Source organism: Stenella coeruleoalba (genome assembly GCF_951394435.1).
Source record: "Stenella coeruleoalba genome assembly, chromosome: 4".
In the NCBI taxonomy this organism is placed as follows: Eukaryota; Metazoa; Chordata; class Mammalia; order Artiodactyla; family Delphinidae; genus Stenella; species Stenella coeruleoalba.
The window spans coordinates 14,155,434-14,171,716 of record NC_137149.1 but is presented as its reverse complement, the minus strand read 5'-3'; the positions used below and the strand labels follow the sequence as shown (position 1 = coordinate 14,171,716).

The following is a 16,283-nucleotide window of genomic DNA, read 5'->3' as shown; positions in this document are numbered from 1 at the left end:
GTGAAACCATCATCATCACAATCAGTATAATAAACACATTTATCACCCCTCAAAATCCACTTGAGGCTTTAAGATAAAAATTGTTTTTATATAAGATGAACAACATGATGCTTTGATATACATAGTGAAATGATCACTACAGTCAAGCAAATTAACGTATCCATCTCCTGTGGTTACTTTTTTTGTGTTTGTGTGGTGAGAATACCTGAGATCTACTTTCTTAGCACATTTCCAGTATATAATAGAGTATTGTTAAGTGTAGTCACCATGCTGTACATTAGATTTCTAGAACTTATTCATTCTACATAACTGACATTTTGTACCCTTTGGCCACTGTCTCCCCATTTCCCCGACTCCCTGCCCCTGTTAACCACCATTCTACTCTATCATATGAATTAGACTTTTTTAGATTCCACATATAGGTGAGATCATGCAGTACTTTTCAGAAAGAAAAGATCTGTCTTTTAAAGATTCTTAACAAAGCGTTTAATCTTTTACCCCGTTTTATCTCTTGAGATCCCATTATATATTGATAACTAGTTTTTAAGTTATATGTTGTCACCTAAATGTGAATATATTCTTAGTATTGTTAAACTTGACTACGTAAGTTCAGGAGTCTCATGTCATCAGAAAAATAGAATCGTATTATGAACTCTTCAATGAATTTAGTAATTAAAATTTGTCAGGTGTATTTATTTATTTTTTTAAATATTTATTTATTTGGTTGTGCTGGGTCTTAGTTGCGAAAGGCGGGCTCCTTAGTTCCGGCATGCGTGTGGGATCTAGCCTTGACCAGGGATCGAACCTGGGCCTCCTGTATTGGGAACATGGAGTCTTAACCACTGTGCCACCAGGGAAGTCCCTGTCAGGTGTATATAGAATTTTTAAATGAGAGAAAAATATTAGCTTAGTATTTTGTTTTCCAGTCATTTTGTTATAGTAAATGATAGAGTTTACCATTGTCCAGGCCCTATTAAAGGCATTTAACGTGTATTAACCCATTTAATCCTCAGAACCACTCTGTAGGTAGGATATTATTAACCTCAATTTCACAGATGAAAAAACTGAGACACAGAGAAGTTAAATAACTTGTGGTCATAACTCTTCCATTATACTGCTACTTGAAAGTATATGTCAGAATGGTGCACATTTTAAGAATGTATCTTAAATTCAAATCCATCCCTATTTATTTAGCCATACTTGATTTTACTTTCATGTCAGAAATTAGTATCAGAACATGGCATTGTGAACTTCTTGGGCATTATTAACTTTGTAATCAGTGCAGTAGACCCATGTGAGCTGTACAAAGGGAAGTATTTTCTGCTCTATGCACTGTCATATCCCTAATGGCTAGAAAAGTACTGGTACATAAGTGCTTAGTGAAAATTAAGTGAACCATACCTTATAATTTAGATTTTTGTCTGAAGGATAATACCAAAATCAGGATATACAAACTTATCAAAATTCAAGTTCTTTTTGTGTTATTATCTATTAAATGAAATTTCTAAATTCAAAAAGCACTAAGATTGGAGGAGACTACTTACTTAAAATTGGAAGAGCCCCAAGTTTTATACATGGATATACTTAATTAGCTTTTTAGAAATCTGTCTGTAGACCAAATGAAAGTGCTTCTTAGTTTGACAGTAATAAGTATATGTAATCTTAATTATTAGTTTTAAATTAAGAGTTTATTTTTTAATAGAAATATATTTAATGTTTTTTCGTGATTTATAAAGAAACACATGCTCATCATAAGTCCCCTGCAATATAGTTCCCCCTCCCTTTGAAATACAACCATTGTAAACATTTGGAAATATATTCTTCTAGTAGTACATACATACACAAAAATGAAATCATGCTCTACATGCCCCCTTTTTTTAATGTAATAAAGATACTATTCCATGACAATTCAGATCGATCTGATTCTAACATCTATGTAGGATTCCATTATGTGGATATAACATATTTAACCAATCTCATTTTAATAGACTCTTGGGTTTTTAGTGTTTCATTATTAAAGATTAACAAATAAGTATTTTTATAGACCAACATGAGAAGGATTTAACATATTTTTGAAATCCTACAATATTAATTCTGTTTTACTAATTGCTTTAAATTTGTGTTCATACTTTAGGTCAAACTTTATGATGTAGAAATTGCCAACCTTAAAAAAGAAACTAGTATTTTTTCCTCATTTATTTTATTAGAACACCAGTCTTTGCCTTAAGCTGTACATAAGTTCATTTTTCAATTGATGAAATGTTTAAGTAAAATCTGTTACATTGAACTAATAACAATTATTGTTTTGCAACACCAGATTCCGAGCTTTTTCACTGATGCTGAGAGAAGATCTGTGATGGCTGCAGCCCAGGTTGCAGGCTTAAATTGTTTAAGGCTAATGAATGAAACTACTGCAGGTGAGCAGTTTGCAATTTGAAAATTACTGTCAGAAAAATATTATTATAGTCTTTTTTCTAATTAATACAAAGCATTTATTTTTTAACTCTATTATGTACTGATATAAGCTTGTCATTTTGGAGCACAACATTATGGCAGAGTTTAAACATGTCTTTCATTGGCTATAAGAGTCATTAATATTATAGGGTTATAGATGGGTAGAGAAAAAAACATTAACCAATTTGTGAAAAGTGAATTTACTTTGAAACTAATAATTTGTATTACTCTACTGTGTGTTAAAATGTAGTATCAACATGACTTGCCTATTGTTTCCCAAGTGATTGCTAGGCTGGAATTAACCTAATTCTTTGTTCTTACATAGTTGCACTGGCATATGGAATTTATAAACAGGATCTTCCTCCATTAGATGAGAAACCAAGAAATGTAATATTTATTGATATGGGACATTCTGCCTACCAGATCTCAGTTTGTGCTTTTAACAAAGGAAAACTTAAAGTAAGTAAATAAATGATTTACTATATTTAATTTTAATGTCTAAGAGCATATGAGACTATATAGAGAACCCTAATGCTTGGGTTTAAATCCTGGCTCTGCCACTTAAAAACTGTGACCTTGAGCAAGTTACTTAACCTCCCCAAATCTCAGGTTCCTCACCTGAGGATATTATCAGTAAGTACCTCATAGACTTGTTGAGGATAAAATGAGTTAATGATTATAAGATGCTTGGAATGCCATATAGCAGATATTATGTGTTAGCTATTTTTACTATTGTTGAGGTTTTCAGTCACCTATCAGGGAGCATAAATTACATATTTATAAATGTACATAGGAAACATTTCTAAAATGATTCCCATTGTCTTTAGAAACCTTTCTATCCTGGAGTCCTAATCAAAATTTTCTACAGTGTGGTATTATTTACCTCTATATGCTTATCTTCTTACAGCCTTTGTTTGGTTTTGTATTCATTTCTACATTGATTATCTTACCCAGACTTAACACACACTCTCTCTCTCCCCCCATTACACACATGTATAGATTAGCTCAGAAGAGTAAATGCTTTGGGTTATCCAGCACCTTTTAGAGCCTTTCGTCTTGCCATTTATAGTACTATGTTAACATCCTTGTAATCAGAAAATTAAAGGGAAATGACTCATAGTGAATGTAGAATAGTTTCTTGCAAATTGATTTAATCCTTGGTATTTAGTGTTGAATTTTAACTTAATTAAAAAAGAACATTTTCCTTTCTTCCTTTTTAGTGAATACCCTAGAGTATAGAGCTATAATTTTTTAGATCACAGGCCCCTTTGGAAGTTTGATAAAAGCTATGGCCCTTCTCTCAGAATGATGCACATTTGCACTAGTCACATACCTACACAATTTTACATCTAATTTTGGGTAATACTGGACCTCATGAGAAGTCTGTCCATGGATTCTTCGTGCTAATCTGGGATAACATCCCAATCAGTCTGTGCTCACATCCTACTGTGATGTTTACCACTATTCCACCACCCATCCTTGTGAAAAAGAAGTTGATGAACCACACCAACAGTGGGATTCTACTTTTTTAGTCATGACTATTATAAGTAGTTATTTTTGCCCTCTACCTCAGGGAGAGGGACTAGATGTCTTGGTCCTGTTTTCAAGAACTATATCGTTGAAGTGCTGTGACTCGTCTATTCCTTTTCCACTCGACTGCTAACTGGGGCCTATTGCTCAACAAGCTTATTAAATTTTTGTCTCTCCTCTTCATTTTTTTTGTTTTCTTTTTTGTTCCCTCGCGTGCTTTTTTGTTCCTTCTATATATTTATGAGGGATGGGGGCACTAATTCCTGATTTGTAAGTTGACCAATTACAATATTTTAGATTTAATCTTTGGATTGGCTCTTCTTGGCTGTTTTGTTTTTGGTTACTTACTTAGGACCCTTTCTTTGCTCTCTTAAACTTGGTTTTTGGCCCACCTGTTCAGTGTTGTTATAGAACCATGGGTTGTGAGATAATGAAGTTTTAGTCATTGTAACTCAGTTATTTCAGAATTAGAATTATTCTTTCACGTAGGTATATAGATCTATAACTTAAAGCAGATAATTCAGAGTGGTTAGATATGTTGGCTAAATGTAAGTAATAATTAATATAACTGGTTCCAAATTTGGTACCCCTGTGATTTTTGTCAAGTTCTTTGGTTTTGATTTTAATTTTAAAAGGTATTTTGGAGGGGGTGCTGAAAACATCTAGTATTTCTGAAAATTCAGTTCTGGTTTTTCAATTAAACAGGTCTTGGCTACTACCTTTGATCCATATTTGGGTGGCAGGAACTTTGATGAGGTTTTAGTAGACTACTTCTGTGATGAGTTCAAGACAAAATATAAGATAAATGTAAAAGAAAACTCTCGGGCCTTGTTGCGCTTATATCAGGAATGTGAAAAACTAAAGAAGCTAATGAGTGCAAATGCATCAGACCTTCCACTGAACATTGAGTGTTTCATCAATGACCTTGATGTTTCTAGTAAAATGAACAGGTACCATGCATGCTTTCAGTTTGAAAAATGTTTCCTTATTTTATGTTTAGTTCATGTCTGATTTTTCTTCGTTCTGTTATTTTAGAAGATATGCTCAATTTTTATATCCCCAAATAATGAATTTTATTTCATTTTCCCATAGGGCTCAGTTTGAACAATTATGTGCTTCCCTCTTAGCCAGAGTTGACCCACCATTAAAAGCAGTAATGGAACAAGCTAGTAAGTGGAAGTTACTGAACTAACCATCAAAACTGTACCATGGTGTTACTTGAATGGGGTAGAAAATGGTAAAAACAATAAAAAATTCATGTGCTTTTTGAAGACTTATATTTCTTGTTTTAGAGAAGGAGATTATAACTCATTGTTTATTCATAAGAGCAGGGCCACTAGAAATCAAAGTTTATGAGAACTCCTTCTGACTCATATTGTTTACATCATAAAACTAATGCTAGTTATATTTGAAGATGTCTATATGTAAGATTTTAAAGATTGATTGAAAGTTGAAATGAGGACATGACTGCTTTTTGTTAGAGTTTTTTGTAATCAATTAAAATTACCTTCTGTGGCAATTTGTGAGGTGGAAGTTAAAACTGAAGGACTCTGAAGTCCATGAGGTGCATGTCTGTTCTTGTGGTCACTGCATCATCTAGACCAAGTACAGTGCCTGATAAGTAGATAATTAATATCTATTAAATTTTGCTTTTTTCCAAAATTTATTTTTAACTTCTTTCCATTTTACCTCATTTTGAGCAAATAAAAAAATACATTTTTTTAAAAAAGTACTTTCTGGGGTCTACTGTTCACATTTTTATAAAGACTGTCTTATTTTTCTCAATTAAACCTTTCATTTTCCAGACTTACAATGTGAAGACATAAGTAGTATAGAAATTGTAGGGGGAGCAACACGAATTCCTGCTGTGAAGGAACAAATCACTAAATTCTTTCTTAAAGACATAAGTACCACATTAAATGCTGATGAAGCTGTTGCAAGAGGGTGTGCATTACAGGTATGATTATTAGTCTTTTTTTTAATTTTAGAATGTATATTTTGCCAGAAATATGGTGATAGGCCTCAAAGAACTTTTTAATATTATCTTGTCCAACCAGTTATCAATAAGCTAAAATTAAATTGAAATTATTCCTAAAATATAAGGGTTGTGTCTGTCCCATTTGTCTTTAAACTATCATAGGACAGTATGTCTGTAATTATACCGAAAAAGCATTTGTTTTATTAATTCTTATAATTATTCCTATTTAAAATTCTTTTTTTGAGATTTAAACATATTTTACATCAGTTTTTGTAAAGTCACAGAAAGAGTGCTCTGACACTTTAAAATTTTAACTAGTTATTACCAAAAACCCAGAAATTTTTAAAATGTAACTATTTTATTATAAGAACTTTATTAAGCAGTTCAATCATGGTAACCTAGGATATGTTTGGTGTTTGTTGATTTAAATATGGTATACATCTTATTTTCAGTGTGCGATTCTCTCACCAGCATTTAAAGTGCGTGAATTTTCCATAACAGACCTTGTTCCCTATTCAATCACATTAAGTTGGAAGACCTCTTTTGAAGATGGGACTGGGTAAGTTACTTCTAAAGCCTTGGTTAGAGCTTGTCATAAATAATCAATTGAACCTACTATTCTAAATTAGAGGAATTTATACTTCTTAAACTTGTCAAACACTTTAGAATACTATCTTAGAAACAAGGAGAATATGAAAATGATATATTATCTGTAAACCATTATGGCATATTTTTTAATTAGTATTTTATTACAAAAGTAAAACATTCTATTTTCAAATAAAAATCACAGTATAGAAATATAAAAACTTAAAAATTTGCATTTGCCATATCCCAACTCCCTTAGCCCATTTTATTGAGGTAACTAACTATTGTTAACAGCTGGGTATATATCTATCCAGTCATTTTCTTTGAATATCCAAATAAAAGCATCACTTTTAAATCGTACTTTATTATTAAATTTGCATTTCTGACTGTTGTGAGCTGCAAGTCTTTTCTTGCTTTGACATTAACATTTCCTTTTCCATGAACTGCCCAGGATATAAATTGTTTACTTTCCTACTAAAATAAAAATCTGTATTTCAAATATTATATTTGACTGCTTTTCAGAAGTGTAGTTGGTATAATAAAATAAACCTGTATTTAGGTTTTGAAGTTGCTTTTAAGATTTTGTTCTGTGTTCTATACATCTGCACCCCCAAGAAATTGAAATTTTTGCACAAATTTCAAAAATATCGATAGAATTTGGTCCTCAGATGTGAGCAAAAACATCCTTATATATTGCCTTAAAATATACCTATTCTCAGGGCTTCCCTGGTGGTGCAGTGGTTGAGAGTCTGCCTGCCGATGCAGGGAACACGGGTTCGTGCCCTGGTCCGGGAAGATCCCACATACCGCGGAGCGGCTGGGCCCGTGAGCCATGGCCGATGAGCCTGCACGTCCGGAGCCTCTGCTTCGCAACGGGAGAGGCCACAACAGTGAGAGGCCCACGTACCGCCAAAACAAACAAACAAACAAACAAACAAAATATACCTATTCTCAGATAATTTTTCTCAGTAGGATAGAATTGTCTGTTACTATGTCAAACGTTCTAGAACTTTGAGCCCTAAACCTGTCAAAAGGCATGTTTATTTATAGCAAAACCAGTAATGCTTTTTCTTAAAATTTGTGCACAGAGGCCTTTAAAATTGCTGCTTATCATGAATTAAAAATGAGATGGATTCTGTAATTAGGTTCATAGGCAACTTTCTATTTATTTTAAACTGTTTTCCCGCTCCATTTTAGGGAATGTGAAGTATTCTGTAAGAACCATCCTGCCCCATTCTCAAAAGTCATTACTTTCCACAAGAAAGAACCATTTGAACTAGAAGCATTTTATACTAATTTACATGAAGTGCCTTATCCAGATCCAAGAATTGGTAAGAGAACTCCAAAACTTTTTTTTCATAAATTTTAGCCTCTTACAAATATGTTAATATTTGAATCAAGGAAACAAAGTAACATTTCAGCTAAGCCAGCACTGGATTTTTAAAGAAAAATAATCATACTTTTTTCTAAATGTGCACTTTTTAGTGCTCAGAGTTTATTTCTGGAATAACAGCAAGTTTGAATCTTTTTAATTCATTTTGAAATGTATATTTAAAATGCTCTGTAATTGACCTGAAAAGTTTGGGTGAGGGTTATTTTTTAATGGAAGAACTCTTTAATCGGTAAACTGAAATTGTGCTGCCAGACTACATATTCTGATTTTAAACTTACGTTCACTGGCAACAACTAGAAGCCAGTTAATCATTAGATTAATACAAAAGTGGAAATAGGAGACTGTAATATCCATTTTAGCTGAGTAATCTTTTAGAAGATATAAAACAAAGTATGATTTACATCATTTAAAAGAAAAGGAATATTAAATTAAAAAATTTTCTATATGTGCTACTTTTATTGATAGACTAAAAAAGGAGACAATATTAATTTTTCATGTACATTATTTAAAGCAGTAGAAGTACATTATTGAAAATGGTATTAGTTTTCAAGGGCTTCGGGAACAAAGTACCACAAACTAGGTGGTTTCAACAATAGAAATTTATCATCTCACAGTTCTGGAGTCTAGAAGTTCAAAATTAAGTTGTTGGCAGGATTGGTTCCTTCTTAGGGCTGTGGGGGAAGGATCCATTCCAGGTGTTTGTTCTTGGTTCATAAATGGCTCTCTTCATGTTCACATGACGTTCTCCTGTGTATGTATCTGTCTCCAAATAAGGACGCCAAGTCATTTGATTAGAACCCACCTGATGACTTCACTTTAACTTGATTACCTGTAAAGACCCTATCTCCAAATAAGGTCATCTTCTGAGGTTACTGGAGAGTAGGGCTTCAATATATGAATTGGGGCCAGAGGGAGGTCATAATTCAACCTCTAATATAGGTCAGCCAGATTTTTTATATACAGTTTTTCTGCCTGGTAGTGTCTCTTTACTATGGATAACATTATATATTTGAGATTTTTTTTTTCTGAAAAATAAAACATCAGATTTCTTAAAGTGAAAAATTAAAGTGACCTCAGTAGGTAGTAGTGACTGGATAACTTAGCAATTTTGCTATAGGAAAAATCCAGAAAAAATTTTAAATTGCTTTATTTATGAATTACCAAGACGATTATGATTTGCAAAGTTTATAGCAAAAAGGTAATATCTGTTTGGTTTTCAAACTCAGAAATTGTGTTTTGTTATTTTGGTTTTAGTGTAGCAACATTGTAAAACTTAAAAGTGATATTGCCTTCAGTCAGATTGTCCTTGGTTAAGATCCCAACTCTCCTTTTTCCTGTTGTTGATGATTTTGGGCAGGTTGCTTAACCTGTCTGAGTGTTTATACCAGGTTTATTAGTATATTAAAAAGGTAATCTGGGGGAAATGCATGTCCCACAGAAATTAATCAGCATATGATAATTTATGATTTTCTTTTGCCAGCATCTGAAAGATCATAGTAAAACTATTGAATGAATGAATTGAATGAGTTAATCTGAGGCCTATGTACTGATCAAAGCTCTTTTTTCCTTAAGGGAGCTTCACTATTCAGAATGTTTTCCCACAGTCTGATGGTGATAGTTCCAAAGTTAAGGTTAAAGTTCGTATTAACATCCATGGAATCTTCAGTGTGGCTAGTGCATCAGTAATTGAGAAGCAGAATATAGAAGGGGATCACAGTGATGTTCCTATGGAGACAGAAACTTCTTTTAAGAATGAAAGCAAAGATGATGTGGTATGTAGAAATTCTGTTTCAAAAAGGTTCCTCTAATATATGCAGTATCTTAATTCTACCTGGTACTTTTAATAGTTGAAAATATTAATATCTGAGGTTTTGCTCTGAAGTTCTATAGGAATAAGTATATAAACTTTTAAAAATAAAATCATTAAAGAATAATTCTATTTTAAATGCTCTACATCTTTTCACATTGTAACATGCTTTTCGGAGGTTTGTGTATTTCATAGCATTATATGGAAAATATGCATATGTGTGTCTGGAGTCATTGTTCCTAAATTCTTTATTTCTATTAAAAACATTTATTATAGCTAGCTTTTTAGCTTACACATAAATCCAATTCAGAATGATAAATTCTGAACTGTATACATATGTGTTTTTAGATTGAGAATACATGCTTAATAAAGAAATTTTCAGAGCTTAGTTAGGAGATATCTGTGGCAGTTGAGCAGAAGAATGTGCTGTACATTCAGTAACATTAAAACAGATTTTTGACAGTTTCTTTATGAAAGAGTTATATGACTCTAACATTGTATTTACTCTTGGCATACTATGAATGAAGGAATCTTAGGAGAAAGTTATTATATTCCATTACATAAAGTTTTCGTCTTTTTATGTATACTATTTGTAAGTTATTTTTAATGGCTTTTGTTGGATTTTTTTCAAATCATAATTGGAGGTCTGCCCTAGATTTTTCATATATTTCTGCATGTTAAGAATGGATTTTAAGATTTTAAATTTCAAGACAGTTTCTCCCTTTTGTGAAAGTTGTCTTTTTGTCTGTTTGTACTAACAGCTACTATAAAATCTTTTCTTCCAGATTGATCAGAATTCTACCACTACTCCTTAAAGTACTTCATTTAAGGACCATGGCATTTTCTTTCATTCTTCTTCCCGTGTGTTATTTTCCTATTATATCCTCCCTTCCTTGAATTGAGGAGAAGGAAATACTGTCCTAATATGTTAGTGAAGATACAGTCAATGTTTCATAAATAAACATAAGAGTAATAGGTGAAAAGTTAATTTTCCTAATTGTAGTTCACAACAATGTATGGCAGACATTTAATCCATTTAATATTTTTTTTTTTTTTGCTAAAATTGAAAGCATTCTGTATGCCTTTTATTTTAACATCTTTATTGGAGTATAATTGCTTTACAATGGTGTGTTAGTTTCTGCTTTATAACGAAGTGAATCAGCTATACATATACATATATCCCCCATCTCCTCCCTCTTGCATCTCCCTATCCCACCCCTCTAGGTGGTCACAAAGCACCGAGCTGATCTCCCTGTGCTATGCGGCTGCTTCCCACTAGCTATCTACCTTACATTTGGTAGTGTATATATGTCCATGCCACTCTCTCACTTTGTCCCAGCTTACCCTTCCCCCTCCCCCTGTGCTCAAGTCCATTCTCTACATCTGCATCTTTATTCCTGTCCTGCCCCTCAGTTCTTCAGAACCTTTTTTTTCTAAGATTCCTTATATATTTCTTAGCACATGGTATTTGTTTTCCTCCTTCTGACTTACTTCACTCTGTATGGCAGACTCTAGGTCCATCCACCTCACTACAGATAACTCAATTTCATTTCTTTTTATGGCTGAGTAATATTCCATTGTATATATGTGCCACATCTTCTTTATCCATTCATCTGTCAATGGACACTTAGGTTACTTCCATGTCCTGGCTATTGTAAATAGCGCTGCAATGAACATTGTGGTACATGACTCTTTCTGAATTATGGTTTTCTCAGGGTATATGCCCAGTAGTGGGATTGCTGGGTCGTATGGTAGTTCTGTTTGTAGTTTTTTAAGGAACCTCCATACTGTTCTCCATAGTGGCTGTATCAATTTACATTCCCACCAGCAGTGCCTTTTAGAGTGAGTTCTTTAAAAGCTGTTTCACTTTCTTCACCTCTTTTTCTTCAAAGTCTCTGTGTAATGTCTTAGACCTTTAGTTTTCTCTGTGTAATGTTAGTGAATCCTGGGCACTAAAAACAAGGAGAGTATGGCACCCATTTTCTACCTCTCCTGGCATTTCTTATTTGCTGCTTCTATTTGTCTGTGGGCTTGAAATCCAGTTAGCCAGTCCTTTAGGATGATCTCTTGAATGTGGACTTAAAAAACTCACTTGTGAATAAAATGTATGAATTTATAACATCTGCTTTGGCCATTCATAGATTGATTTGCTTACAAGAGTGTTTTCGGCTTACTAGAACCCAGGTAGTTGGTGTCCCATATAAGGTATTTCTTCTTCTTAAGTGAGATGTTCCTATTTCTTTTATAATTTATATAATCAAGAGCCAAAAAAAAGGTAACTAACATTATGGATCATATACTTAGCATTGTTGGTGAGCACATTCACATATATTAATCTCCTTTTAAATCCCTACCTTAGCTGATACAATAGGTGTTGAATAAATTGTAGTTTATTTCCTTATTCTTGCTAATAACGTAAATTATTTCCTTGTCATTGCTTTTAACATAAGGGGTGATGTTGAGTACCCTACTGTGTAGAAAACATCCTGTGTACTGTATTGCTTAATGGTTCTCTCTAGGACTTTTCTCTTTAATTCTGTATCCAGAAGTTTAAAAGCTTAAGGCTTGGGCTTCCCTGGTGGCACAGTGGTTGAGAGTCCGCCTGCCAATGCAGGGGACACGGGTTCATGCCCCGGTCCGGGAAGATCCTACATGCCATGGAGCGGCTGGGCCCGTGAGCCATGGCCACTGAGCCTGTGCGTCCGGAGCCTGTGCTCCACAACGGGAGAGGCCACAACAGTGAGAGGCCCGCGTACCGCAAAAAAAAAAAAAAAAAAAAAAAAAGCTTAAGGCTTAAATACCATTATAAAGCAGTCTCTCCCTTACCTGCTCCCAAAATGTGAACAAATTCAAAGTAGACTCTGGAAGCTAATTGTTTTAAGCTTTACAGCAGAAGGTAAGAAGATAATAAGTTCTTTTTTACTGTTCCCTATTTGCTGACATTGCTGGCTCTTAGGTCGATGAAACCCAGACATATATCAGTGAGCAACAGTAGGAGTTCTTTGTTTTTGTCTTTCTTTGCATGAGAGTCAATTTATGAGAGATTATTTTATGGGCCTCATTTTTTCATTAAAAATTAAGATGGCTTCGATTTTCCTGAAAAACCATAACATAGATTGCCAACTTTTCTTCAATACAGTATAAGGATATCTCAGAAAATGGACACTTTTCTTCTAGGTATTTATTAATATCTGGACATATTAGGAAGGTATTACAACTTAGGCTTCATGGCACAGTGAAGGATCAAAGAGACTATCGTACTAATGTACCACAATTTATTCCCCAGTTGTTGACAATTTGGGTTGTTTATCTTTCTATTTTTTAATTCAAAACATCTGATTACTTATATGTACCAGGTACTGTTCCAGGCACTGAGGATACAGTGGTAATAAGCAAGATAAAGAAGGTCCCCACCCATCTGTAACTTACATTCTAATGGAAGAGGATAGGCTAGAAGCAACAAGATACCGTATAAATATAAAGGAAATTAAAAGCAGGGGATGCATAGTGGAAATTAAGTGATGAGGAAAGCCACCTGTGAGGAAGGAAAAGGAACGCTAGCCTGAAAGATGAAAAGGCAGTTTGAGAGTAAGGATCAGGTAGGTAGTTGTCCAGACAGAGAGAATAACAAAGGCCCTGATGGCAGGATATCCTTTTTTATTGTTACAGATACTAAGGTAGCTGATAATATAAAATACAGAAAAGGGGAGAGTGACAAAAAAAAAAGAAATTGAGAAGGTAGATCAAGGGACAGATTAGATAATTATTCTGGATTTTATTCTTAAGTGCTTTTTCATTTATTCAGCAAATAACTAGAAGTACCTAAATTGTGTGTTTGGATATAGCAGTGAATAGAAAGACAGTCTCAGCCCTCGTGGAGTTTAAAATCAATTAGAGAAGCCAGCCTAGAGGCACGTCCATTAACTTACCCACTAGTGATAATATTCCTATGAACCTTCTTAAAATTATTTTAAAAGACTAACAAATTACTCTCATATCAATTGTAAGATGTACAGTTTTCCACTTAATATATCTGAAATTGGGATGGGTCATGCAAATGATAATATCTTATATTCACTGTTGCCTATGGCAGTAATCATGAGAAGTTCTCATCATCTGTACATGTGTGAACTTGGTTGTTATTCCTAATGGCATGAGTAGGCAATTGCAACCCCTTGACATTAAACAACTTAAGGACCATTCAAGGAAGGATTATCAGTCCTGGTTGTTGTCCGAAAATAATCTATTGACTCCTTCTGGTAAGACAGAGAAAAAAACATCATAAAACTTGTAGAATAGGGGACTTCCTTTGGCGGTCCAGTGGTTAAGCCTCCACTGCAGGGGGCACGGGTTCAATCCCTGGTCGGGGAACTAATGTCCCGCCTGCCACATGGCGTGGCCAAAAAAAAAAAAAAACTTGTAGAAGATGTGTCAGTGGCTTATAAAAAAACATTAGAGACCATACAGGAGCAATTTTTAAACAAATGGCTGGGTCACTAATGCTCTTGATGGCACAGAGAACAATATTGTGTAAAAAAATTCAGACATCAACAACTTAAGTGATTTAGAAGAGTTGGATTCTTAATGTGGAGTCGTTTTAGAAATACCTTAACCATATTATTTGGTTTATTTCTTTTAGAGATATGAATATATACACAATAGAAGAGCTTTTTCAATAAGTATAAAATAAAAATGCCAAGTGATAAAGTATTTTGGCCTTAATTGGCAGCATTGTTTTCTTAGTATTACATGAAATAGAGTTATTAATGTATTTGTGTCTTTCTGCATTACCACAACTCACCACTATAACACATTTTCCACTGCTTTTCCATCATAGGGTTGGGAAAATTGTAGAGTTGGAAGGTGGTAGGGCAGGGAGGATGGGGGGTGGAATTTCAGTAGCTGACCTTTTAATTACGAAGAACAGTGGTGTAAATTATCTTCTAACTTGTTTTTCTCTTTGGCACAAATAAGCATTTATTCAAGATAGCCTTCTGGACATTATTTGTATACTTAACTATATATATATATATATATATATATATATATATATATATATATATATATATATATATATGAAGACCTAAATTATCCTGATTCCTGAATTCCAAGCTTTCTCCTTTTTAGGAGGATGGTGGTGGGTAAGATTAAGAAAGACCAGAAAAACTTAATACTTGTGATTGTTTGCCAAGCGGAGAGTCCATCTTGGCAATCTTATGGGTTGAAAGTTTGTCTTTTAGACATTAAGAAAAATATTAAAAGTTTAAATTGTAATAATTCAGAGACATCTACTTAGACAGTTTCGATACATTTCGTTTGAGTATTTTCCTACATTTAAAAAATGTAATTGAATTTATGTTAATACTTAAATTTTGTATCTTTTTCTCTTTATTTTCCCACATTAAGTTCTTTATAAACATTTTTCATGTCAAGTTTAATGTTCTCTTTTTTTGTGAATCTTCGTTTGTGAATTTGACTTGAGAACAATTTTCCATTTATTTTGCAGTTATTTGGCCACAGGTAAATGAAACAAGATTTATTCATATAGCATCAAATAGATCTTTTCATTTTACTTACTACCTGTTAATATAGTTATTTATAGTTACTCTCAGAAACAGCTTCTACTTCACTGTGTTCACATATTTGAAAACAGGCTTGAACTCTAAGATGCTGTTCATTACCAAACAAATAGAAAAAAGAAAGAAAGAAAAAGACTACAGATATTGTCAATTACATATTTTCTTTGCAGGATAAAATGCAGGTTGACCAGGAAGAAGAGGGTCATCAAAAATGTCATGCTGAACACACTCCAGAAGAAGAAATTGATCATACAGGAACCAAAACAAAGGTTTGTTATACTATTACTGTGGTTGTGTCTTTTTGAGATTGATATTTTGAGTTAATACATTTGCTGTGTAATGCATGCTTTTAATACACCTGGTGTTTTAAATTTCGTATTATGAAAGCATATAACCAGAATAAATACACTTCAGTGACTCACTATAGAAGATTTTTAAAAGAATGAACTCTAATATGAGTAAAATTATTTTTTTGGCGGGGAAAAAAGATGTTTTTCATTACTTTTTTTTTCCTCACTAAAAATCATGTAATCTCAGAAAATAGAAACCAGAATAGGACAAATGAAGAAAACTTAAATTAGCAATAATGCTGCATCTGAATATTAACCACTCTAAGCATTTTGCTGCATGTCATAAAGCTGTTTTTTTGTGCAAGATAATATTTTGGAAGTAAAATTTTAAAGGATAAATGACTCTCTTATTAAGAGTCATTATTTTATTAAGAAAATGATTGCTGATAGAAGAGAAGGGAGAAACACCCTGCCCCAGTCACCCCGATGAATGTGGCTACAGCTCTAAACTATCATCTTTGACAGATTTTTCTAACCTGAGCAGAATTTAATCTGTGATGGTTAGCTGTATAGATTTTTTCCAAAGGCTATAAAGATTCAGTTATAAATCCTAGTTGCTCAAGTAATATAAAACCTGAAACTAATTTTTTTATTTTATTCAATATGT

The 16,283-nt window shown here is 33.3% G+C and overlaps 1 protein-coding gene across 1 annotated transcript in view; it reads left to right on the top strand.

Annotated features, from left to right (window-relative positions):
* HSPA4L (heat shock protein family A (Hsp70) member 4 like) overlaps nucleotides 1-16,283 on the top strand; it is a 55,738-nt gene that overhangs the window by 18,259 nt on the left and 21,196 nt on the right. Inside the window, exons 6-14 of the mRNA XM_079919356.1 lie at nucleotides 2,318-2,417; nucleotides 2,780-2,913; nucleotides 4,690-4,934; nucleotides 5,077-5,153; nucleotides 5,790-5,941; nucleotides 6,415-6,521; nucleotides 7,745-7,878; nucleotides 9,513-9,712; nucleotides 15,497-15,595. Of these exons, the coding sequence (XP_079775482.1) occupies nucleotides 2,318-2,417; nucleotides 2,780-2,913; nucleotides 4,690-4,934; nucleotides 5,077-5,153; nucleotides 5,790-5,941; nucleotides 6,415-6,521; nucleotides 7,745-7,878; nucleotides 9,513-9,712; nucleotides 15,497-15,595 (1,248 nt within the window). The remainder of the gene's footprint in view (nucleotides 1-2,317; nucleotides 2,418-2,779; nucleotides 2,914-4,689; nucleotides 4,935-5,076; nucleotides 5,154-5,789; nucleotides 5,942-6,414; nucleotides 6,522-7,744; nucleotides 7,879-9,512; nucleotides 9,713-15,496; nucleotides 15,596-16,283) is intronic.